This window comes from Sinohyriopsis cumingii, chromosome 6 (assembly GCF_028554795.1).
Source record: "Sinohyriopsis cumingii isolate HCF-2022 chromosome 6, ASM2855479v2, whole genome shotgun sequence".
NCBI classification, from domain to species: Eukaryota; Metazoa; Mollusca; class Bivalvia; order Unionida; family Unionidae; genus Sinohyriopsis; species Sinohyriopsis cumingii.
In genome coordinates this window covers 44,940,315-44,965,291 of record NC_142966.1, presented here as the reverse complement: position 1 = coordinate 44,965,291, position 24,977 = coordinate 44,940,315, and the positions used below count along the sequence as shown (strand labels likewise).

The 24,977-nt window shown below is 36.3% G+C and overlaps 1 protein-coding gene across 4 annotated transcripts in view; it reads left to right on the top strand.

Moving 5' to 3' along the window:
* LOC149796831 (uncharacterized) overlaps positions 1–24,977 on the top strand; it is a 102,612-nt gene that overhangs the window by 39,245 nt on the left and 38,390 nt on the right. For all 4 annotated transcript variants that reach the window (XM_089961476.1, XM_089961475.1, XM_089961478.1 and 1 more), the window contains one exon: positions 8,099–10,713. In XM_089961476.1, the coding sequence (XP_089817602.1) occupies positions 8,242–10,713 (2,472 nt within the window). In that variant the 5' untranslated portion in view covers positions 8,099–8,241. The remainder of the gene's footprint in view (positions 1–8,098; positions 10,714–24,977) is intronic.

The following is a 24,977-nucleotide window of genomic DNA, read 5'->3' as shown; positions in this document are numbered from 1 at the left end:
AAGATAAGCATATTGACAACCACGGTGCTCTTGCTGTTTTTATTACAGTTATTGCTCTTTTTAAATACCTGCCTTAAGATGGAGTATACTATGATGGTACTGTCCGTCTGTTACTAATTTCATTTCTGCGTAATAGCTTTCGCTGTCCACCATTGTGGATAACCTTCAGTGGGTTTTAAGGAAGAACCCAGTTGATTTTGTCATTATGGCTGAAAGAAGGAAATAGTTTCTGCATAATAACTCCATTTGATCATCGACAGTTACAAACTTTGTGGATTGATTGCACTTGGATATAAGGAAGAACCCTATTGATTTCATGGTCAAAAAGGTTGAAGTCATTGTGAGTGAAAAATGGTTTCTGCAGAATAACTAAGTTCTCAACCACTTACTGTTGCCAAATTTGTGGAAGGCTTGCACTTGCTATGAGAAGAACCCAATTTATTTTGGATTCCGAAGGTCAAGGCCAAAGTAAATGAAGGAAGAAATATTTTGTTTTGAGAGAATAACTTAAACTATCTACCACAACCAAACTTTGTTGATGGCTTACACTCGGTGCAAGGAAGAACCCTATTGTCATTATTTTGTATAGTTTGGCCTGGTTTGTGTTTTACAGCACAGCAAAACACAGCAATACAAGAGGCAATGGGTGTAAAATGCCTCGTCCAAGTAGACACCAAGGTAAGCAGTTCAGGCTGATACAATGGTGAGAGTCAAACCCATACCATTTCAGTCATGAATCCAGCATGTTTAACCACAGAGCCATCACAGATGGAAAGAATATTGTTTCCATACTTTAGCATTGTTTCTAGGTATCTCAACCAAACTTTGCAGATGGCTTGCACATGGGGTAAGGAGAAGGTTGTTGATTCAAAAGTTCAGTGGTCAAGGTCACTGACTTGAAAAAGCAAAATGGTTTGCACACAGTAACATTGGTTGTACATCACACACCTGGACCAAACTTTGTTAGTGGCTGACACTTGGAGAGGAAGAAACCTGTTTATTTCAGGTCCAAATGTCCACAGTAAAGTAACTGACTGAAAGAAGAAAATGGTTTCTAATATTATTTTTTTAAAAAAAACATTTTGTCTATATTGAGGGCTGTTTAACATTGGGCAGTCATACATGTAATGTTCCATTTATGGTACTCCTGTATTGTAGTTTAATGTGATGTTTGGTGCAATTTTTTAGCACAGCTAGTCTCACAGGGTTTTATGTATTGCCATGAGAGTTGACAAATACTGCGGGCATTATTTGAAGATGCACAGTTCAACAGTGCTTCTGTAATTTGTACAAGCTATTGCTCCTTTTGTCCTTAATCAGAATGGAATGTGAGACAGAATGTTGTGAACACAATACAGATTTTTATGGATCGGTACATATTATTGTCATCACTTAAAGTTTCAGATATTGATGACACATCATTTAGATCCCTGCTTTTGATGTTATTGACCATTTTAACTACAGTTGGATGTAATATATGGCAGAATTTGTGGCCATAACTAATTTTGCATTTCGTATTGACTGCTGTCAAACCTAGTAAAATCTGATTTGCATGACCTCGCTTGTAAACAGCCACCTGTCATTTACAACCATTGTCATCATGCATGGGTCTGTTTTACTATGTAATTTAGGTGCCGTGAGTGACCACCACCTCAGTAATTCATAACCAGTGACCATGATTTGTTTGGCAAAATTTGTGTTTGAACACTGCTATGAATGACCATATTGTAAAACCAGATACATATAAACTCAGATGTTTATTTACCATATATATTCGCTTATAAGTCAACTCAAACTGCAAACAACAAAGATCCTGCTCTGCCATAGCATAATACACCTGCAGACCAGGATCTGTGTTGTTTGTTCTACTGATTACTGGTAACAAACACCACAGACCCAAATCTTCTGGCACATGTGGTGGCAGATCTGGCTCTGTGCAGTTTGCAGTTGGATTTATACTTGAATATATATGGTAATCCTTTGTAAGCATGATAACTTAGAAGAGTCAGCAGGAAGAGTGCAGATTATTCTGAAGCAAGATGAACCAAAAAAGTAGAGAAAAATTTTAGTCTGGTTTATGTTTGTTGTATTTGTAAGGTAAAAATGTATGCTTATGATAGTAAAACCAGGCTTACGTTTTTGTCAGACCGCTGCTGTTGTGCCACAGCCGTCAAACTCAATTACGATTAATTATTCCATGTTTAAAAGATCAGTAATTATGGACACACATAGTTGTAAGGTCTATATTATGCATCTGGTGTGAAAACCATCAAAATGCAAATACTGCCATAATGATAGATTTATTCACCATGCTTTCATTGTGCTGCAGTGAGAAGTACTGCCTTTAATCATTTCTCTGTGGAGTTAAATATGTAATGACAGTGATGAATGTGGTCCTTTTCTTTTTCTCTTATTAAGTTATTTGCATTTTCTATATGTGTTAATTACATAGTCTTTGTAAAGGCCTGTACTTTTTGTTGCTATTATTAAAACGTATCCACTATGTTGGAATAATTCCGTTAACACTCCTATTGTTTGTTTTTTAACATAACACTATATTTTACTCAGAAAGGACTAGCAATGGATAAAGAAATTTATTAATGCATTCCAAATATTCCAAACATTTTAATTTGAAGCATTTAGTTCAAACTTGTCAGTTTATTTCTTCTGACATAAGCACAGTCCATGTTGAATAAAATAGCCTTCAGTCAATATAAACTATGCCATTGGTTGAAGTGCTATATATTCTGTTCACATTAGATTCTGTTCACATTATATTCTGTTCACATTAGATTCAGTTCACATTAGAAATGACATATTTGCTCACTGAGAACACCTTTTTCAGATAGAGCCATGTAGTAGAACACACTCTGGATTAGTCGATAAGCTGCAACCCTTTCATATAGGCACGAGTAATGTCTTGATGGTTAAGATTCAGCCACAAGTTTGTGTCTTGCAGGTTTTGCAGTGTTCACAAAAATATTCTGTTCATTTTTTTAAGTTCGAAACCAGGGAGTAAAAAATAAATCAATTAAATTCTAAACTTTTATTTCTTTAAGAGCCAGAAGTCACAGTCACATCATCTTGTATTCAACCTCAGCTTGATTCAAAGCGGTTCAAGTACACAGAGACATCATATATTGTGTTCGCTTTTAAGACCAACTGCAAAAACTGCATAGACCCTGATAAGGCTTATTAATGCGATGGCTGTCAGGTCTGAGTCTATGCTCTGTGCTATCGCATCTGACTTATAATTGAGTATATACAATAACAAGTGATGTCATATCAATGAGAATAATATAATGATCCTGTCATTTCAAGCCGTAAACATTGCATTGCTGTATCTTGTGCTTTTTATATCTTTCAAATCATTGGTGTTAGAGCATCTGCCTCAGATGCAGAAGGTTGCAGGTTCAAACCCCAGCAGAGTTGTACCAAAGACTTTTAACAATTGGTACTAGCAGCTGCATCACTAAGAGCTCAGCGTTAAGAGTTTAGTGTTAGGACTGGTTGGCCTGGTGTCGGGTACATGTGGCTGGGTGTGGCATGATGCCCCACATCACTATAAACTGCCACACTGCAGACATAGTGATATGACTGAAATTTTTTAAAAGCTATGTTAAAAATCAAAATCCCACACACTCATATCATTATTTGTCAAATGTGAAGTTCTACACTTTCGAACCTAGTATTTCCATACTTGATAATTTGGACATTTATATTGTAAGAACATTTGATGAATGAATCATCATGTATATTCTTATACAGTATTCATGTATATTCTTTTACAGTATTTGTGTAAATTCTTGTACAGTATTCATGTATATTCTTATGGAGTAGTCATGTATATTCTTATATAGTATTTCTGTGTATTCTTGTACAATATAATTTTCTTGGTTCCTTGCTAAGTAAATGATATATCAAGCCAGTGTTGAAGAAGACGTATTATAACACAAAGAATGGACTGATCCTACAATCTGTTTCAACTTCCAAGTGATTATTTTTCGTAAGATACTTTTGTTTCAGTGTTTGCTTTTTCTCATGGAGTCACAGATTTAAAGACTGTGGCCTCCAATGAACTCTAAAATTCATTTAACCCAAATACACTATTAGGGGATCATCCAAATTTAAAGTTAACTCACAAGAAGCATCCTTTGAAAGAAAGCGGCAGGTTTATTCCCTCAAATTTGTAAATAAAAGTAGTGTGTATGTTATACTGGTGAACTGTTGTTTTTACTGGACTGTATGTGGATTTAATGTGAAAAGAGTAAGCCTTGTAAAAAGTGTTAACATTAGCAGTTATACAGGTCAGAATCTTGTTCAAGCAAAGCAGTTACTCAACCCAAAGTTGAAACAAGAATGTAACTTAATAAGATCCTTTATGTCCAGTTCATTGTTAACAATGTAAATAATATCATACTACTTTAATACAATTATGTTATTTACCACTTCATATTTCCCTGTTAAAACATCTGTTAGACTATTTTACTAGGTATAATTACAGACATTTGAAAGACGAGACAAGGTTGTAACTGTTGTTGCAACACCCCACATCACCATCCTGAGTCAGATACTGGATAAAGCCTTAATTTTTACTGCCGAAATTATGGCCATATTCACATAATTGAATTACATTTGAAATGTCCCAAAACCAAATTTTACTTCTTCTCAAATTCTCTTTACTTGCCAAAAGCCTTGTAAAACGTTAAATCTGACAACCCATTATTATCAAATGTTTGAGAAACATGGAGTCCCTGGGTGGCCATGTGATCTGAGGTGCTCGGCATCATGGATCACTGACATTCACCTCTGTTGGCATGGGTATGTGAGAAAGCTTGCCAGTAGCTTCCATTGTTTCTTCCCAGGGATTTCCCATGTTTTTTTTCTCACCAAATATAATGTTCTTCTTGTATAGCCTATAATGTGCTGAAAAACAGGGTTAAACCCATAACGACAGAAACTTGTTTTACTTAAACATGTACAATCTGGAAAAAGTAATCTGTCCTGTTGGCTGCCTAGTCAGATTGGTACTGTATTAACTCATTCGGCCCCAATACCGCCTGTAGGCGTGATGAGGCTGTACCCTATTTCCGAGCTCTGCAGCATCAAGGTCATTTAAGATATGCCAAAGTGGGTGGTATTGCAAAAAAGCAGACAGATATAGCTCTACAATGATACTAAAACATCAGGAAGTTCTAGTTTGCACTACAAAATACAGAGGGAAAACCTCATTTTTTTACCTGTTTTTTTTTTTCTTCACCTGAAATTTGCTCATAGTCGGAATGCGATTTTGTGTCTGGATTTTAGACCTTTTGGCCTCAGATCTAAGGCAGACCGGTCTGAGCTGCACACAGACAGGTGAACCTTTGCAAAAACTAGGATATGGTGGGCATTTTGAATAAAGACTGGTCTCCATACGAAAATGATGGGTCCATGAAACCACAAAAAAATTATTAAAAAACATAATGCAACTTTTACCCTTCTGCTCACACACAAGCAAACTAACTAATGGAAAACAATGTTTCTAATACAATTAGGCATTAGTCTCATGGAAAATCTGTTGAAAGACGATGTATTACGATATATTTAGAAATAGCCCCCAAAATGTCTTTCCTACTCACATTTCAGGCGAAAACAACAAAAACCTCCAGGGCCGAATGAGTTAAGGGTAATGAAAAGGGACATAAAGCAGCCAAAGCTGCCTGCAGTTCCCATTTCTGAAGGAAATATTCCATACTGACATAAATATTATGTCAGTCAGCAATTTCTTTATACTTGGCTAGCACATGTATATATGATGAATATGCAAGTATATATGGTATGTGCTGTACCTACAATTTTGTATGCCCTGCATTTTACTTGTGAACTATCTCAGCAGTCAAGAGTTTGCCAAGACAGTACATTGTAGTTTGCCCTCAATGGTGTACTCATACATATAGATACAAATTAGCATTGATGAAAGAGAAAAATCATCCTTGATGTTTGTGATACTTGTTTGTTAATGAATTTAGTATTTCGACAGTAATAATAATGATTTCCTTAGCTGATCCTGTGCTTTACAGAACATTTCTGGATTTTACACTTGGTGAACATTGTAATTTCATTTATTTTTTGACCTTGTCTTAAGAAGGGAAAAAAAGAGGCTGTAAAGATTTATTACTTACCATCACAAAACAGTTACTCAAGGTTGTAATTTTCATTAATGTTTTGATCTCATCAAAGAAGGAATACAAAGAGGTCTTGAAAAGATTTATTATTGTACATCATGACGATAGTTTTGGTTTTGATTTAATGCACTGAATTTTCAGGATAATTGAACCTGTGTACCTGTTATACTATGGCTGCATAGACAGCCCACTTGTTATGTATTGTCAATGAAAGTTTAAGCGTCAAGTTTGTAATGAATTTAAAGCACCACAACAAATCAATAACGAATACCAGATCTTGAGAATGGTCTTTGGAGTTTATTTAATGATCATGATGATAGGATAGTTACCATATGTACATATTATAAATCAAGTCAGACTGCAAACAACAAAGATCCTGATTTGCCATAGGATAATGCACATGCAGATCAGGGCCTATGCTGCTTATTCTGCTGATTACTCCTACCAAACTGCACATACCCAGATCTGCTGGTGCATTATGTGACAGCAGATCTTGGTCTGTGCATTGGCAGTTGCACTCATAAACAAGTTTTCCCAGGTTCTTCCTCTACCATTAATTCTGGTTGCCATGTATAGCCTATCGTGTGCTGAAAAATGGCATACAACAACAACAACATAAACGAGTTGCACTCTTTAATGAGTATATGCAGTACAATTACATGATTGAAGTCATTTACTGTCATTTTATGTGATGTTTTTGATTCAAATTATCACAGGAACATCAAAAATTTATAGGTTATAATAATATAATCGTACATGTCTGCAGTCATCATGCAGAACATGTTAAAGTTCTTCTTGAAAATCACCTTGTAACATATGATCCAACAAATGTCAAAAGTGGATGGTACCCTAGCATTTCAACCACAAAAATAAACTGTTATCCAATTTAGTAACCTAAAGAAATTTTGAGCCTGTTGGATTTGAGACTATTGTTAGTCCTTGTTATATGAAGTCACTACTTATTCTTTTTTGAAAAATATTTATATTGTTAGTTTTTCCCAAAAATATGGTAGAAATGTATTTGTTTTGAACAGTTATGTAGAAAATGTTGAATATTTTTAATTGTAGCCACTTGGATAAGAATTCAATGTAAGATTAGCCCAGAAACTGTACTGCACAGAGCACAGTATTTGTCAGGCCTTTTTCTAGAACATACCAAAACTAGATCCATCTGAAAACAGCATATACCCAGAGCAGCTGTCACATAATGCATCAGCATATCAAGGTCTATACTGTTTATTTTACAGATTTTTTCCTTTAAGAAAAAAAAAAGCATAGCCCAGAATTTCTGTCACGTATTGCATCGGCAGATCAGGGTCTAAATTATTTAAACATTATTCCTGGAAAACAACATAAACCAGATCTGCTGTCACATAGCGCACTGGCAGATCAAGGTTTGTGTTATGTTTTTTTCTTCAGATTTTTCTTAAAAAAACAGCATAACCCAGATCTGCTGTCATATAATGCGTCAGCATATCAGGGTCTACGTTGTTTATTTTACAGATTATATTTTACTGATAGCATAACCCAGACGGGTTTGTGCGTAATGTGATGGCAAATATGGATCTGGACATGAGTATATGTGGTAAATACATACATTGGCATATTGATCACCTGTTGTCAACTTACAGCGGAATTCCTTTTGTTAATTTTTACGTTTTATGTTAAATACATTAAGACCATTTAACATCTTTGAGTTTTGTATTTTATCCTGTTGTCTTTCATGTTTAGATTTATTTGGAAGAGTTTAACTTCCTAAAGTGTTTGTGCAATTCATTTTGGCATGTTTTTAACTTTACCCTTAGTTGGCATTATTTATCCACTATTGTGCTGAGATGCTGTAAAATGCTACTACATAAATATATTGATTTCATTTGTTATGATATGTATGTCATACTCTAATTGGTTGTAACCATTATAATCTTTTACAGACCAGGATGGTATGTTTCACCTGAAGATTCATGAGCAGCTGGGACTTGGATGGTGGGAGGTGGAACAGAGACACAGAAATTCTAAACTTGGGCTGTAAAGTAGAAAGTGATATGTGAGAATTAGCTCAGAAAAAAATTTCATCATGACCAGCTGTCTTTTAAAAGGTAAACGGTATTTTTGCCGTGAGTGGACATTTAGTAAAATCAACCACTGCCTGGAAAACAGACCCACATCAAAGACATGTGGAGCCCTCATCATGGGTGGTCCCGGATGTGGAAAGACTGCAATGTGTTGTGAGCTTGTTTGGCCAACAGTTGCAGATGGAAAGCAAAATATGCTGAGTCGTCGGCTCTTGGCTTATCATTTTTGTCAGGCGCATGACATTGAAACATTGTCAATCACAAGATTTATTCAAAATATTGTTGCCCAGATTTTACAGTCTGATTTGATCACAGGGTATAGAGAAAAAATTCAGGATCACGTGCTATTCAGTTGTGAAACAAACCCTGATAAAGTATTCCAGGAAGCATTTATAAATCCGTTAAATGAAATCACACCTCCAAATCAAACTTTGTTTATTCTAGTTGATTCAATTGATGAATCTTACTTACAGTGTATCAATGAGAGAGCTGATGGGAGTAAAACTATTGCTGAACTTTTGGCCCATCACCATCATCTGTTTCCCCAGTGGTTATTATTAGTATGTTCTTGCAGGAAACAGAGTAAATCAGTAACAAGACTTTTTACAGGGTTTCGGAAAATAAGTTTAGATGACTTACGAAAGTCTCATGTGATTCGAGATGTTCAACAATATATATTGTGTCGGCTTGACCAGGAAGCAGAACTACGGCAACATTTAAGTAAGGAAACAGCAGAAATGTTAAATCAGCTCCACATAAAGAGCAACGGATGTTTTCTTTATCTGGAAAAAGTTTTAGATGGTGTGGCAGAGAATTTTATTATGCTGAGGGAGATTAGAGAAATTCCTGGCACTCTCAATGGATTATATCTTTGGTTGTGCCAGAGACTTTTTGTAAGGAAACAATTTTCAAAAATCCAGCCAATTCTTAATGTAATTTTGGCCTCCAGGAAACCACTGAGTGATGAGGAATTATTCTCATGTGCAAGAACCAGAAACACCTTGCTTACAAAAGAAGATTTGGACAGGCGCCTTAAATTGCTTTCCAAAATATTAATAACCAGTCCAGATGGGAGGCGTATCCTGTTTCACCACAGCTTTGCTGAGTGGTTGTTGGATGTGAAACACTGTACACAGAAATATCTATGCAATGCTGCTGATGGTCATGCAATGCTGTCAATGTCTGCAACATTGAATTCTTCTTCTCTTGGCCTGGAGGAGGTGCAAGACTTTGCATCACACCTTGTCAGGAGTAATTTTCATCCACCTCTTCAGCATCATCACTTGGTGCAATGGTTACTCTTAAGTGGTGCCAATGTGGAAAACTGTTTGTCTTTTGGCATGCCAAAGGAACAGAAAGTTCTAAAACTATTGTTAGATGCTGGTGCTGATCCCACCTGTGATAAAGAAACTTCACATGTTGATGCTGCATGCATGAAGGAAAGTCTAACTATGGAGACACCAGAGGACACTCCTAAGATTCCCTGTGATATTGATAATTCAGTTGATCAAGTGGATGCCAATGGAAAAACTTTGCTACACACAGCATCCCATCAAGGTAACATTCAGATGTTTAATTTATTGATAGCTAAAGGTGCCAATATTGAGGCTGTAGATAAATCTGGTCAGACTCCTTTGATTCTAGCTTCTCGACACGGTCACAAAGATATAGTGTCAGCATTATTGAAAACTGGTGCAGACACTGACCATGCAGATAGTGATGGCTGGACTGCCCTTCGGGCAGCAGCATGGAGTGGACATACTAGTGTAGTTTTTGAACTGTTAGATCATGGTGCATCAGTTGATCATGCAGATGCTGATCAGAGAACTGCTCTTCGAGCAGCAGCATGGGGTGGTCATGAGGATATTGTCATCAAACTCCTGGAACATGGTGCTGATGTTAACAAGGCCGACAATGAGGGCAGAACTGCCCTTATTGCTGCTGCATATATGGGACATACAGAAATTGTGGAGCACCTGCTTAACTATGAGGCGAATATCAATCATGAGGACTGTGATGGTCGTACTGCTCTTTCAGTGGCAGCATTGTGTATTCCTGCAAGTGAAGGTCATGAGAAGGTCGTAAGTCTTCTGCTTGAGAGGGGAGCTGAGGTTGATCATCAGGATCATGACGGCATGACTCCCTTGCTTGTAGCGGCATACGAGGGTCATCATGATGTGTGTGAACTTTTACTTGAGTGGGATGCTGATGTAGACCACACAGACAAAAATGGTCGTTCTGCTCTTCTCCTAGCAGCCTCAATGGGACATGCAAAGGTTGTAACTCAGTTATTATTCTGGGGCACAGCAGTGGATACAATTGACTCCGAGGGAAGAACAGTTCTCGGCATTGCCTCAGCACAGGGTAACATTGGTATCGTTCAGCAGCTACTTGATCGTGGACTTGATGAGTTGCATAGGGACAACTCTGGTTGGACTCCTCTCCACTTTGCGGCCTATGAAGGACATAAAGAGGTATGACATAATATAATGTTTACTTTTTTACCTTTCTTTAACTCTTTTATCTTGAAAATTATGAATAGCCTTTTTTAACTTTGGTCAGAATCTTTCTAGAAAAGAAAGCCTATATGAAAATTCCAGTGCCATTAACAAACAGTGTATCTGCTTGAGGCCTCAATAGATTAACTGTGGAAGTGCTATGATTCAGAATGTACACTTTTCAGTAAATTTCATGAACACCAAATTTATGGATTTTAAGTCTGAGTTTATAGTTTAGTTTAAAAAGTTAGTACTGGGTCAGTTATGCACACATACCGAAAGGTATACTGAAGACAAGTGACCATTCAACCATTTTGGATACTTCATGTAAATACTTTACCACTAGAATGTATACACCTGAGTGCAGTTTATCATCTTTAACCAGTAATATTCCCATGCTTAATGATAAGCCCCTCCTCCAGTTTTTATAAAACATTGGCAAATATTTACCACAGATATCTTTGATAGACTACACCCTCATAATAATGTTGTCCATAGCATCCATGACCATCCTCACTATAGAAACTGACCACTAATTTTTGGGGTTGGAGTTGGCTGGGATTTTTTTAATAAAAACGTTCTGACCCCAGTATACTGTACCTTGAAGAAAACAAATTTGCTTTGATTTTTAGGAAAAATATATCCATTGTATTAGTAGAAAAAAACTAATTATCTGAATTTTAAAACAAAATCGAGTTTGAAAAGAAAATCACAGGCTGCTATGCTTTGAAAATTAAATCATTGGTCCCATGTAACAGGAACTGTGTTATAATAAGAGGTCTGATAGTCAGAGAGATGGAGAATTGTAACAAAGAAGCTTCTGTCAGCAAAATTTGCATGGTGGTGGCCATACTCATAATGTATTAGATTCAGTAAGTATTATTAAAGAAACATTTTTATCTCCAAAAATTGATTTCCATGAAATCACATGTTCATGTAAAAAGAGTAGCAAATATCCAAAATGCCAGTATCATATATGGCAATTAACATTCTGTGCTGTCCGTAGTTCAGTGCATAAACATTACGGTGTACAAGTTTGCAAAAGCAAGACTTGTCTGCTGTGGAATCCACCTGATGCATTTGAACCACATCCTCTAGAAGCCACATTGGCTCAGTGGTAAGCAAACCGGACTTGCAGCCTATAGAGTGGGAGTTTGTATCCTGCCATTGGAGTAGGCCAGGTTATCAACTGGTGTGTAGTGAGCAATGCAGTTTACTCCAGTTACCATAGCACTACAAACCTACATAGTACATGTGCTTGAGTTTGAGTGCATTAAAGAACCAAAGGACACCAAACCAGACCACATCATGATTAGGCTGTTGTATGGCATTGCTTCATTTACCTCTACAGAGGACTCCGTACGATATGAAATCATCACACACAATTTAATGGAATGAGGTGTAAGTGGAATTGAAGACGGAATGTTCGTATCAGTCTAGAGGATCATTTTTCTGTTGAAAAGCTTGATCCTCCTCAGAATGATACCTGACCCTAGCTATGGATTATTCATTTATCAGCCTCCATACCTTGTGTAATCAAGTCTGTATGTGTTTGCTTATAAGTAGAGTCAGACCGCAAACAACAAAGATCCTCATCTGCCATAGCATAATGCACCTGCAGATCAGGGTCTGTGTTGTTTGTTCTACTGCATACTCTTGGCAAACTGCACAGACCCAGATCTGCCAGCAGATTATGCAGTGGCAGATCTGGGTCTGTGCTGTGTGCAGTTGGACTCTTCTTATAAGTGAATATATACAGTAGTTCTCCTTGGATGGACTTGCCTAAAACTCTTTTCAGTGGTTCTCCGCAGCTATCATTTCCAGCATGATTAGTGTCCTGACATCAGACCTAATTGATTTTTTTACTAGTTCTTTTATAGAGAGAAATACATGATTGCATGCATTATGATGTTTAGATAGTCCATCGATTATTAGAGGGAAATGAGAAATTACTGATGGAATGTTTTTGCAACTGAATTCTTTATCAGTTTCATGTAATTAATTGGAAGCAAGCAGATGAATTAGATGAATAGTATTTGAGTAAGGCAGGACAGAAAATATCCAACAACAAATTAAAAAATAATAACAAAATTCTGTTGCCAACTGGTTTAGAATGAGAGTATCAAGAAGCCCATTTAAATAGACATTTCTGGGAGCTATACAGTATCAGTACTATTAGTTATAAAAAATATCGGTTTCATCAAAAATATAGAGGTGCAGCAGCAGCAGGGTTTTGGGCCTTCCATACTGTGAATTTTCTGGTGCTTAAGTAACCATCCCTCTTCAGTTTTATTTTGGACACTTCAGTGACCATTTTTCCCTCCCTGTACACTACTTTTTAGATAAATGTAGCAGCATTTTTGCTGAAGATTTCATCTTCTCATTTGTATATGTTTTGTATCTAAAATCATTGATCATGTGTTCTAATTTGGTGACCAACGAATTCCAAATCAGTAAGCATTTCAGTCTGCCAATGAAATTCATCCTCTTATACTTCTTTGGCAAAGAACATTCTATTTGTTAAGCCAATTTTGAATTTATTGGATTCAGCGAGTCAAAAATCATCAATAACAATCTTGTATCTCTATTTTCATTACCCTGGCTGTCATAGAGGCAACTTTTTTGTTCAAAATGTGCATCCTAAAATGAACATGCAGTGTAGATACAGTGTACCTTGAAATCATCTTGCAAAGTGATTAGCAGGTGCAGATGTTGCATCATAAAAATCACTGTGATTGGCTGATAACTTAAGTGGAGGGGATGCATTAACCTTGTGACCATGATAGAGTTCACTGCAGTTAATCAGCATCCATTCTGCTAGATTAATTGTTCTACATGCTGCACCGTAATGATTCAGATGATATTTTAATCATTGTTTCAGATTTAACATTGGAAATATTTTAACACGTACACATATTTGTTGGAATATTTTAACACATTGTCTATCTCCACACAAGATTTATTTGCATTTTGTCATAAGAGAAAAACAGCATTCAGTGTTCATCCAAGATTTCTGTTTAAAGTTGTGACTTGAAATAAGCTGTTTTGTTTTTTTTTAAGTTAACAATTACAACAAGGATATTATGAAATCTTGCTGTGTAAAAACAGTGAGAAGGCTGTGTGTATAACATGTAAACCGCTACAAACTGCATAGAGCCAGATCTACTGTTTGATGTATACAGCTGAATTGAGTCAGTGCTACTTCTTGTACATAGTAGTAGCTGCAGATAAACGACTTAAATTCAAATTCAGTACGACTCGGTGCTATTCACAGTTGACTTTGCATTATTCTCCAGTGACCGGTATTATTTCATTTCAAAAGCACATGTCATCATTTTTAAAACTTTCTTTTGTTCTTTTCTGTATGGAGTAGAATACAGATTCAGGCTTATAGTTTATGGAGGCATAGAATATTGATTATGCAGATAACAAATAATGATATGAAGTGGTTTCCTATGTTCAGTATGAATCACCTGACATAATTTTGATCCAGGTGAGAGGTTTTCACCTGGTTAATGGTTTAGTTCAGTCAATCAGCAACACTAGTCATTGGCCCTTTTATTACTGGCCTCTCTACTTTTAAAGCAGACTGTAGAGTGACCAACAGTGTCACTGAGCTCTGAACTGTAATAGTGGAAACCATCTTGAACAATCCAAATAATTGCTTTTTCCTGTCTTGTTTTTGATCAGTTTACTGCAGTGGGGGAGGGGGTATGCATGCTTATATAATATTTAGAAATAATAATAAAAGATTTGAAATTTTAAATTGAGATGAATTGGATAGGTTTATTTATGTTATATTATCTAAATGGTGTGTATTGATTTGACCTCTGTATACTAGGGTTTCAGGAAGACATCAATCAAATATACCATCCACATGCAGTTTACTCTAGTGAGCTAGCTGTTAGTCATTGTTCCATAAGCAATTTTTCTAAGACAAAGATAATTTCATATCTTATACAAAACAGTATCTGGTTTAATGCAAAAAAGATGATTGGGTCTAAATATATTTTCCACAGATGAGTACAACTTGTTAGAATGCAATGTTTATTTACTTGTTCCCTTGGGAGAGCAGCACAAGATTACCTGTTTTTAGGTTAAAAGTCTTACTAATGACAAATCTTTTTTTATCCCTATGCTTTAGTAGGGCACATGGTGATGCTTTGCTTCTGTCTGTATATCCAACCATCTATCTGCTCAACTGTACCATATGCACTTGCTTATAATTCGAGCCAGACTGCAAACAACAAAGATCTATGTTTGTTCTATTGATTACTCCTAACAAACTGCACAGACCTAGATCTGACAATGCATTATGCAACAGCTGATCTGGGACTCTGCAGTTTGCAGTTGGACTTGACTTATAAGTAATTATATATGGTAACTCAGTCTCCTTCTTAACTGATAAATGGTAATTCAAGACATTGTACATGTAGTTTGCCCATGTGATGTCCGTCTGTGAGAGGTGTAGTTTTTAGGTCCCTCCTGTAGGTTATTGAGTGGAATCAGAAGTCAAAATAGTCCTATAAATAAGACCTCACACTTTTTCATACTGGCAATTAGTCCTACAATGTAAGACATAGCACTTGTTGGTTTTGTTTTAGTGCTGTGTCTTACTATCCAGAAAACAGCCTTATGTTGTTGACATCAGAACTAGTAGTCAAAGTTTCAGGAATATCTCACATATTTGGCAGCATATATCAATACTCTTCCACTAATTTATGTGTAATTAATATATTTACAGTGCTGTCTTTATCCTGGCGGAATGAAAATATAACACTAGCAAATGGACACATTTTCATGTTCCATTGACAAACATTTGAATTTGTTGCAATGTGACAGTAGTCGATGTATGCTGAAGTATGTTTAAGTAGGTTCATGTGACGGATGTGTTTCTTGAATGAAACAAAACGTTGCTTTACACTTCCAATAGGCATAATATATTTTTATTTGTTTCATTAAAGAATAATATTTAAACATAACCCAATTTTGGCATTCCCAGCTTTCATTGCTTTCCAGCCGACTGAAATGTAGGCCAATTAAACTTGAAAACAGGTCCATTTCTTTTGTGAGAATTTGAATTTACTAGAAACAGGACATCAGGGTAACTAAAGTCTAAGAAAAACATTATAACTTTACTTTGTAGGAAAGCATCATTATTTGTTGCCAGTTGTGTGTGATATTTCTGAAAATTTGACTTTTGTTATATAGTACTGTTTGTCGACATCAAAACACGCTACACAGCGCTGTTATTTAGGCAGTAAGATCCATCACCCTCCAGAACAAAACTATCAGGTGACGCATCTTACATTGTAGGACTAACCAGTAATGGGTATGTGTGCCTGTCAGTATAAAAGAGTGTGAAGTCCTTTTTTTATAGGCCAGTGGTAAAAATACAACAGTTGCTTTTACTGTGTGGCATTTAAAAAAATACTTCTTACCAGACTTTAAACATATAGCCATAGTATGAAGGCACTTAATGCTGTGACCCTTGTGTCTTGGATGGTAGTGGGGGCAGTAGTGGTAAGGTCTTGGGGATTATAACCTTATTGTCCTAGGGTGGGTTTGGGGTGGGCGAAAATAGTAGTTGCTGTAGGGTTTAACGCCATTTTTCAACACAAGATAGGCTATACATGGTGGCCAGTATAAATGGTGGAGAAAGAACCCAGGAAAACCCAGGAAATAACCACCGACCCATGAAAATAAAAAGCAAGGAAATTTACCATGGCATGCCATAGCAGTATAGATCTAGTTCTGCAGTTTTGTTTTTACTGCATTGCTGCACTTCATTATTGTTAATTTAAATATGCTTACTAAATTCAATAAAATACTTCATGGCGCATGTAAATTTTGGATAAGTTTCACCAATGAAATAAATGAAAGATGGCAGAACTGGGAAATGCACAAAACTAAGCTTTAGTCAGTAATACACCTAGCTTGTTCTAATAATTCAGTTAGTAATGCTTATTGAAAGTTAGAAATTGAGACATTTGTGGGAAATGTTGAATTGGTTAAGATTGTGATAATCATAAAATGAATGAAAAATTGTGTAAGACACAGTTGTAGTACTAGACATGGTTATTATTAAGTCTTCAACCACTCCGGTAGCCTAGTGGCTAGAGCATCCATCTCGGATGCAGGAGGTCGTGGGTTCAAACCCTGGCCAAGTCATACCAAATACTTGCAAAAATGGTACTAACAGCTGCCTCACTTGGCGCTCAGCATTAAAAGGTTAATGTTAGTACTGGTCGGTACGGTGTCAGGATAATGTGATTAGGTGAGACATCATGCTACATGTCTGCGGCATGATGCCCCAGTGCTAGACATCACTATAAACTGCCACACTGCAGACATCATAGCGATATGACTGAAAAATCATTAAAGCTACGTTAAAAATCCTAATCACACACATATATTATTAAGTCTTCATTACTGGAGTGTTAGTGTTCTTGATACTCAGCCAACAGTGCTCAGCTTGATTACCATATATACCCACTTAAAAGTTAAATTCATCTGCCAAGAATATAGATCCTGATCTGCCATTGCATAATATGCTGGTAGATCAGGGTCTACCAATTGCTCCTAACAAACTGCATTGATCCAGACTTGCTGGAACATTATTTGACAGCAAGGTTTGGGTATGTGCAGTTTGCATTGGGACTCCAGTTGTAAGAAAGTATAAATGGTAGGTATATATGCTAATTTTAACAATGTTTGGGGAGTTTATACCCAGGTTCATGTAGACATTTTCACATGGACTGGTACATGTTCCAGCTAACAGGCTACAGGTATCTGGCTCATTTTCTTCTCACTTCTAGCTGACAGTGCAGAAAAGAAAACCACAGCATGCTATCAGTTTTCCAACAAGATACTGCCACTCACTAATCAGCTTGGATAAATTGTTGCCATGGTAACCTTAGTGGCAATTTATTGACCTTTATCTCTTTAGTCATTCTGATCTTAGGATTTGCTAACTGTAATGAAATTTATATGGTAGCAAACTACCACTTGCCTAGATCTGCTGCCTTTCCCAGTGTTATGTAAGACACTTTTGCAGTTGCTCTTTATTTCCATTGAATAGTTTTAAACTAGCTGTTTTCACTGTACCTCATTCCCAGCATGAAACAGCCATTTAAAATTTGTTTCGTTTGTGAACAACTAAATACAATAGTTCTCTTTGTCATCGAACTCTTTGTCATCGAATAATATCCTGAAAATAGGAGTATTTATTCTCACAAAAGTAATGGGTGCACAATTAATAAATTAATAATTGATAGTCATGACTTGAAATTAATTTGCTTGAGAAATGGAAAACACAGCTTCATGCATCACAAGCTAGATTTCATGTTTTCTACTCTATTCATAAAAGCTGTTTGGAAGAGGCATCATTGTTCAAAGTGAATCCCGCCCCTCTCAATGGAGAGGCTAGGGAGATCAAAGGTCACCCCCATATTCTGATAGTATTGATACACGTTTAATGCAGTGTATGCATTTGTCTTTCAATTTATATTTGGAAAATTGTACAAGATGACATTTAACTTTTGTTTAAAGCCAATATTACCCCTGATGCATGCCAGTGTGTCTGTCCTTAACTCTTGGGGCCAGACCTTGGTCATATTTTGGTAACAACTGAGAACCTCATCAACCATACATACACTTTCTTGGCATGATAATACCAAGTTGTTCCTGTAACCATCATTGGCCCTAGATCTCCTCCAGTCTTCTTAGGAACAGCCCCTGCGTTGTAACTTGGAAGCTGTTAATAGCCACACCCAGAAGTATGTATACACTTGACTTTGTAATAAGGGAATTGTTGTTGCCATTGTTAATGGTTACCTGCCATTTGTTAGCACATGATGGGCTATACATGGTGGCCAGTATGTTTGGTGGAGGAAGAACCTGGAGTAATCCCAGGAAGAATCACCAACCCATGAGAAGCTACTGGAAATGACTTTCTCACATGCCCACTTTGGCCAAGTCTCAAACCCATTAATACAGAGGTGTGATGTTTGTGATCTGTAAAGGCAAGTGCCTTAGACCTCTTGGACACCTGGGGCCTTGGCACATTTGTGAGTGTCAGTCTCATGTTACGACCAGAAATAAGAAACCCTGTTTCAGTTTTATGGCTGAGGATCCTAATGATAGATGAGCAATAGTTACTATGGTTACCACCAGCCAAACGTTTTATCCAAGACATTGGATGCAGATGACATTGTCATAAGATATCTAATGTCTTCTTGTGCTCTGTGTCACATAATTAATCCTTTATTTGATTCTCAAATCCAAAGATGGTTAGAGTCAGCTAATGATGACATTGACATTTGCATTCATTATGGTTGGAGCATAGAAAGAATATTGTATTTACTGTGGGAGTCTGCTAATGATGGTGTTGACATTTACATTCATTATGGCTGGGTCGTAGAATATTGTATTTACTGGGAGTCTGCTAATGATGGTGTTGACATTTACATTCATTATGGCTGGGTCATAGAATATTGTATTTACTGGGAGTCAGCTGATGATGGTGTTTACATTTACATTCATTGTGACTAGCTTAAAATACCACATGTACTCACATATAAGATGGATCCACTAAAACACTTGTATGTTCATTATTACTTTCAAGATTGGACTATTGTAACTCAGTTCTGTCTGGTTCATCTCAGTATCTACTTCAGAAACTTCAAAAAGTTAAAAACTCAGCTGCTCTGATCATACTTAGAGTATCACTATCAGAGCATACCTCCCCCCTGCTCTGTACCCAACACTGGCTATCCATTCGATCCAGAATCAAACACAAAATTTGTTCTCTGTGCTCCATTTCACTGACAGACTCCAGTCCAACATACCTATCTGACCTCACCCATGTGTACACTCCAGCAAGATACTTAACATTTCTCTTTTGACAATCATATACTCATTATTCCCACTACGAAAATGAAATCATATGTACAACATTCTTTTGCATACCAGGGCCCAGCAACATGGAATGAATTGTCCACTGAACTTAGACACCAGGACACAGTGATCCAATTCAAGAGTGCTATTAAAACTCACTTATTTCAACTGCAAGAACAAACTTAAAGACCTGATAATGTTCCCTACCTTAAGTATTTTCAGCATATATTGTAATACTATCATTATATGTTTTTTTATCTTATAGGTGTTGTCAAATTTTGTAAAACCCTTATAGCTTTTAAAGATTAGGCGCTATATAAAGTCCTCATTATTATTAATATCCAAACTTAAAACAGTTGGTCTGGGTCTGCTCTTTGTTTTCTATTCTTCTGAATTTGCTGACATCATTTTTACAGACGATGCAACTATATTTGTTTTTCAGATACTGTGACTATATTTGTTTTTATTTGTAAACAAAAACTGATGTGAAAAATCTGAATCACTTGCTCCTGACAGTTAAACTGTCTCTCATGGCTCAGGAAAACCACTCATCCTATTGGCCTGTTCAGTAAGCGTTTTACCACCCCTGACAATAGGCTCCCTTGAAGAGCTCTTTGGTACAATGATATCAGAAACCATGTGCAAGAATTTACAAGCCCTATTTCCAGCAAGCGATACTCCCGTTATGCATGCCTCAACTAGCTAGTTGCTAACCCTAAGCAATACCAACTTTTTATTTTGCAGTTTTACACATTTCTGTTGGCACATATGGCTTTAGAGTGATGAGGAACATGTAAATTGATATAAGATTTGTCATAATTGGTGGTTGTATACAATTGGTATGACTTATTTGCCTATACAGAAAACGTTTGTACCAGAAGGCATTAGGTGAATGGATGGACAAATGAAGACGTATTTAATAAGACACATACACACATTATATACTGTTGAATAGCTTGAATTCTGTTCTTGAAATCTATAGTTTTAGCATTGAAATATGTAGCACTATGGCAAAAAGGCAAGGGTAGAGGCACATAGCATGGATAAGTAGAGCGGTAAAGTCGCTAACCCTAAGCGATTTTGAATAAAAATTACCAGCTATTTTATTTTTACAGTTTTGCACATTATGTTGGCATAGATCAATTTAGAGTGATGAGAACCATATATTTTGATATCAGATTTGTCAAAATCAATTGTTGTTTACGATTCATTTAACTTATTTGCATATACGGAAAAACGTTTGTATAGGAATGAGTTCGTCACACGGATGGACAAATGAAGATAATAAGATACATACATATTATATACTGTTGGACTGCTTTAGTTCTGTGCTTCAGATCTATAGTATTAGCATCAAAATATATGGCACCATCACAAAATTTCAAGGGTAGATGCACATCGGTGAAGTAGCTAACTCTAAGCGAATTGGAGTATAAAAAATACCAACTTTTTTATTTTGCATTTTTATACATTTCTATTGACATAGATCGATTTAGAGTGATGAGAAGCATATAATTTGATATCAGATTTGTCAAAATCGGTTGTATACAATTGGTATGACTTATTTGCCTCTTTGGAAACATTTGAATAGGTAGGCATTCAGGTGCACGGACTGACAAATAAAGATGTACTTAATAAGATACATACACACATTATACACTGTTGTATAGCTTGAATTGTATGCTTCACATCTATAGTATTAGCATCAAGTTATGTGGCACCATCCCAGAATGGCATGGGTAGACGCATGCACAGCGTATCAAGGATATGAAGATCGGTAGCGTTTGTATGGGAAGACAGTAGGGGCATGGACAGACAAATGAAGACGTACTTAATAAGCTTGAATCCTATGCTTCACATTTATAGTATTAGCATCGAAATATATGGTATCATCACAAAACAGCATGGGTAGATGCACGTAACCTGGATATAAAAATCGGTAAATTCGCAAGTGATACTGAATAAAATATACCAACTTTTTTATTGTGCATTTGTAAAAATTTATGTTGTAACAGATGGCTTTAGAGTGACGAGAAACTTAAAAATTGATATTAAATTTGTAAAAAACGATGATTGTTTATGATTGGTATGACTTTTCTGCTTAGAAATATTAACGTTCATGTATGAATGCTAGGTGCATGGACAGACAAATGATGACGTACTTAATAAGATACATACACATAATATATAATGTTGTGTATCTTTAAGTCTGTGCTTCACATCTGTAGCATTAGCATCAAAATATGTGGCACCATTGCAGAACGGCTTGGGTAGATGCATGTAGCAAGAATATGAAGATCGGTAAAGTTCGTATAGGAAAGCATTAGGTGAATGGACAGACAAATGAAGAAGTAATTAATAACATATCTACACATATTATGAATTCTGTGCTTCACATCTATTGTATTAGCATCAAAATATGTGGTACCATCACAAAACGGCATGGGTAGAAGCACATTGCAAGGATATGAAAATTGGTAAATTCCCATGTGATAATGATTTTAAAAATTTTTACAAATTTATTTTGCATTTTAACACATTTGTATTGGCATAGATCAATTTCGACTGATGAGAACCTTATAAATTGCTATCAAATGAAGACGTGATTAATAAGATACATAGACCCATTATATACTGTTGAATAGCTTTTATTCTGTGCTTTGTTGACCTCCATGGATTTGCTCACTGGAAGAGCATTGCATCATGGGTAAATTAGGGGAATTAATAAGTCATGGGATGTAGCAACCGTTATCGAACAGGCCTATTGTCATGGCCAGAAAAAATTGGCTGGGCCAAGTAAACACTTCATCAAAAACTCATACATGTGACAAGTAGATGCAATTTTGCACCTTTAGGATAAATCTGAATGCATTTTCTATCTTTAACACATTAATCCCTGGTGACAAGTTTACGTGGCAGGATGTAGTAGCCTACTGCCGAGCTCTGTAGTGTCAAGGTCATGTATGATTCACTAAAGTGGATGGTATTATAGAAACGTAGACAGATGTAGCTCTATAATGATACTTAATAATCTGGAAGTTCTGCTTGCACTACAAAATACAGAGTGAAAAACCTCATTTTTTTTTACCCAATTTTAATCCACCCAAAATTCACCTGTGGTTGGAATCCGATTTTGTGTCTGGATTTTAGACTTTGGTCTCAGATCTAAGGCTGACTGGTATGAACTGCAAACAAACAGATGAACTTTTGCAAAAAGTAGGATAAGATGGACATTTGGAATAAAGAGTGGTCTCGATACAAAAATAGTGGGTCCGTTAAGCAAAAAAAACCCCAACTTTTACACATGTGCGAGCCAAATAGCCAATGAAAAACGATGTTTATAATACAGCTAGGCATTAAGTTATTGGAAAATCACATGAAAGTTGATTTATTAGGATTTATTCAGAAATAGCTTTCAAAATGTGTTTCCTACTAGAATTTCAGGCGAAAAGGACAAAAACCTCCAGGGGTTAATGTGTTAACAAGCCCTGAAGTCTACTATCACTTTACTTTTGCTGTGCATCATTTGTAGATAATCTAGGCCTAATTTACTTACTTGCTGTCAGTCTAGAACATGTTGCAAAGGAAGTACTTCAGTTTTTATAGTTACACAGGTACTGGATGTAAGCTTGACAATAAAATGGGTAAATACTATGGACATCTTATGTTGCCATTTCACACCTAGCCCTTGATTTCTTAATGACATTTGCATTTGCAGTGACACTTTTCAGTAATTTAGGCATCATTTTATTGTGGAGAAAGTTTCCCTTTCAAAGAACCACAACACATCTGTTCAGGTCAAAACTGAGATGTAATTAGAGACAGAGAATGTGAAAATGTTTTAATTGGTCAGGCAAGGTTACAATTGCCCCCAGATAACCAGTATTTTCAAGACTGAGTTATTGATACATTGTCAGCCAAACAGAAGATGCCAAAAGATATTTCTTTAAGTATGTAAAAACTTTTCACAAGAAAAATGTTGCCAGCTTAACATTGAAAAGGAGTATTTTAAGAGTCGTGGGCAATTGTAACCAACTTTAACACAATACATGTGGTAGTAATCTGTTTATAAAACAGAATGTTGAGACAACAAATGACTGGTCAAAATCTTGACAGGGTAATGACTCAGAAATTCCCCAGATCTTTTGGCCAATCACTAATCTTCCTTTTTCATTTTGCCTTTGTAGCTCACTAGACCAGAGGCTTGACGAAAATGCATTATTTAGAACAAAAGTTGGATGATATTGAAACTATTGGAATGATACTTACAAGTTACTGACATTTTTCACATGAAAAGTTGTTGTTGTTGTTGTTATAGGGTTTAATGCCATTTTTCAGCACAAGATAGGCTATACATGACGGCCAGTATTAATGGTAGAGGAAGAACCTGGGAAAACCCCGGAAAGAACCACCAACCCACAAAAAGCTACCGGCAAGCTTTCTCACATATCCACATCGGCCAAGCCCGAGACTCGAACCTATGCAGAGGTGAGATGGCAGTGATCCGTGACAGCACTTTAGACCACTCGGCCACTTGGGGCCCCCTCATGAAAATTAATTACATAGATAAATATCTGCCAGTGATCTGGGGCAAGCATAACAATGTCTGACCAGAAGAAAATGATAACATTTTGACTTTCTTTGCCTCTTAACTACCCCTGTATCTAACTTTTAAAATGTGAGATGGCTCATTGGAAAGATAAATTGTGACACCCAGATTGCACAAACATTTCACTGTAAATGTGAAAACTACAAAGAAATCAAGAGCTATGTATGCAGTTCTAATTTTTTGAGTTACAAGCCTTGCCTCTTACTATGTTTATCTAAAGAATTGTTATTAGAAAATACCATTTTGTGGTTTTGACCCATTTTAGTATTACCGTAAGTTTTCATCAGGTATATATGGTTGTGTTGAGTATATTGAGGACATCGACAAGTAAATCTTACAACTCACTTGTCCCAGGGACTAGTGTTTGGGATTTTTTTCCCCCCTAAGCCCTGCTCTGTTTACTCTGTGTAAACATCCCTCCACTCCTTGTAAAGGGTGTGGGTTGGCAGGCAGATTGTACCTTCTTTCAAGGTGTCCACTTTATTCGGTTCTCGTTATCTAGGAAATGATCGCCCTCGATGTTATTGCCCGGATCGAGTAAACTTATAGGTAGAATAAATAGAGATTTGAGCAGATATATAGAATAGAATGACTCGAGCCCCCGTACATAGAAAATCAAAATTTAATCAATTACATAAAAAATGGTGATAATACAATACATCAGGGAGATACACTTCTTTTGGAATAAATCAAGACAAATATAAATATAAAAATAACTGATCTGTTTTACTGA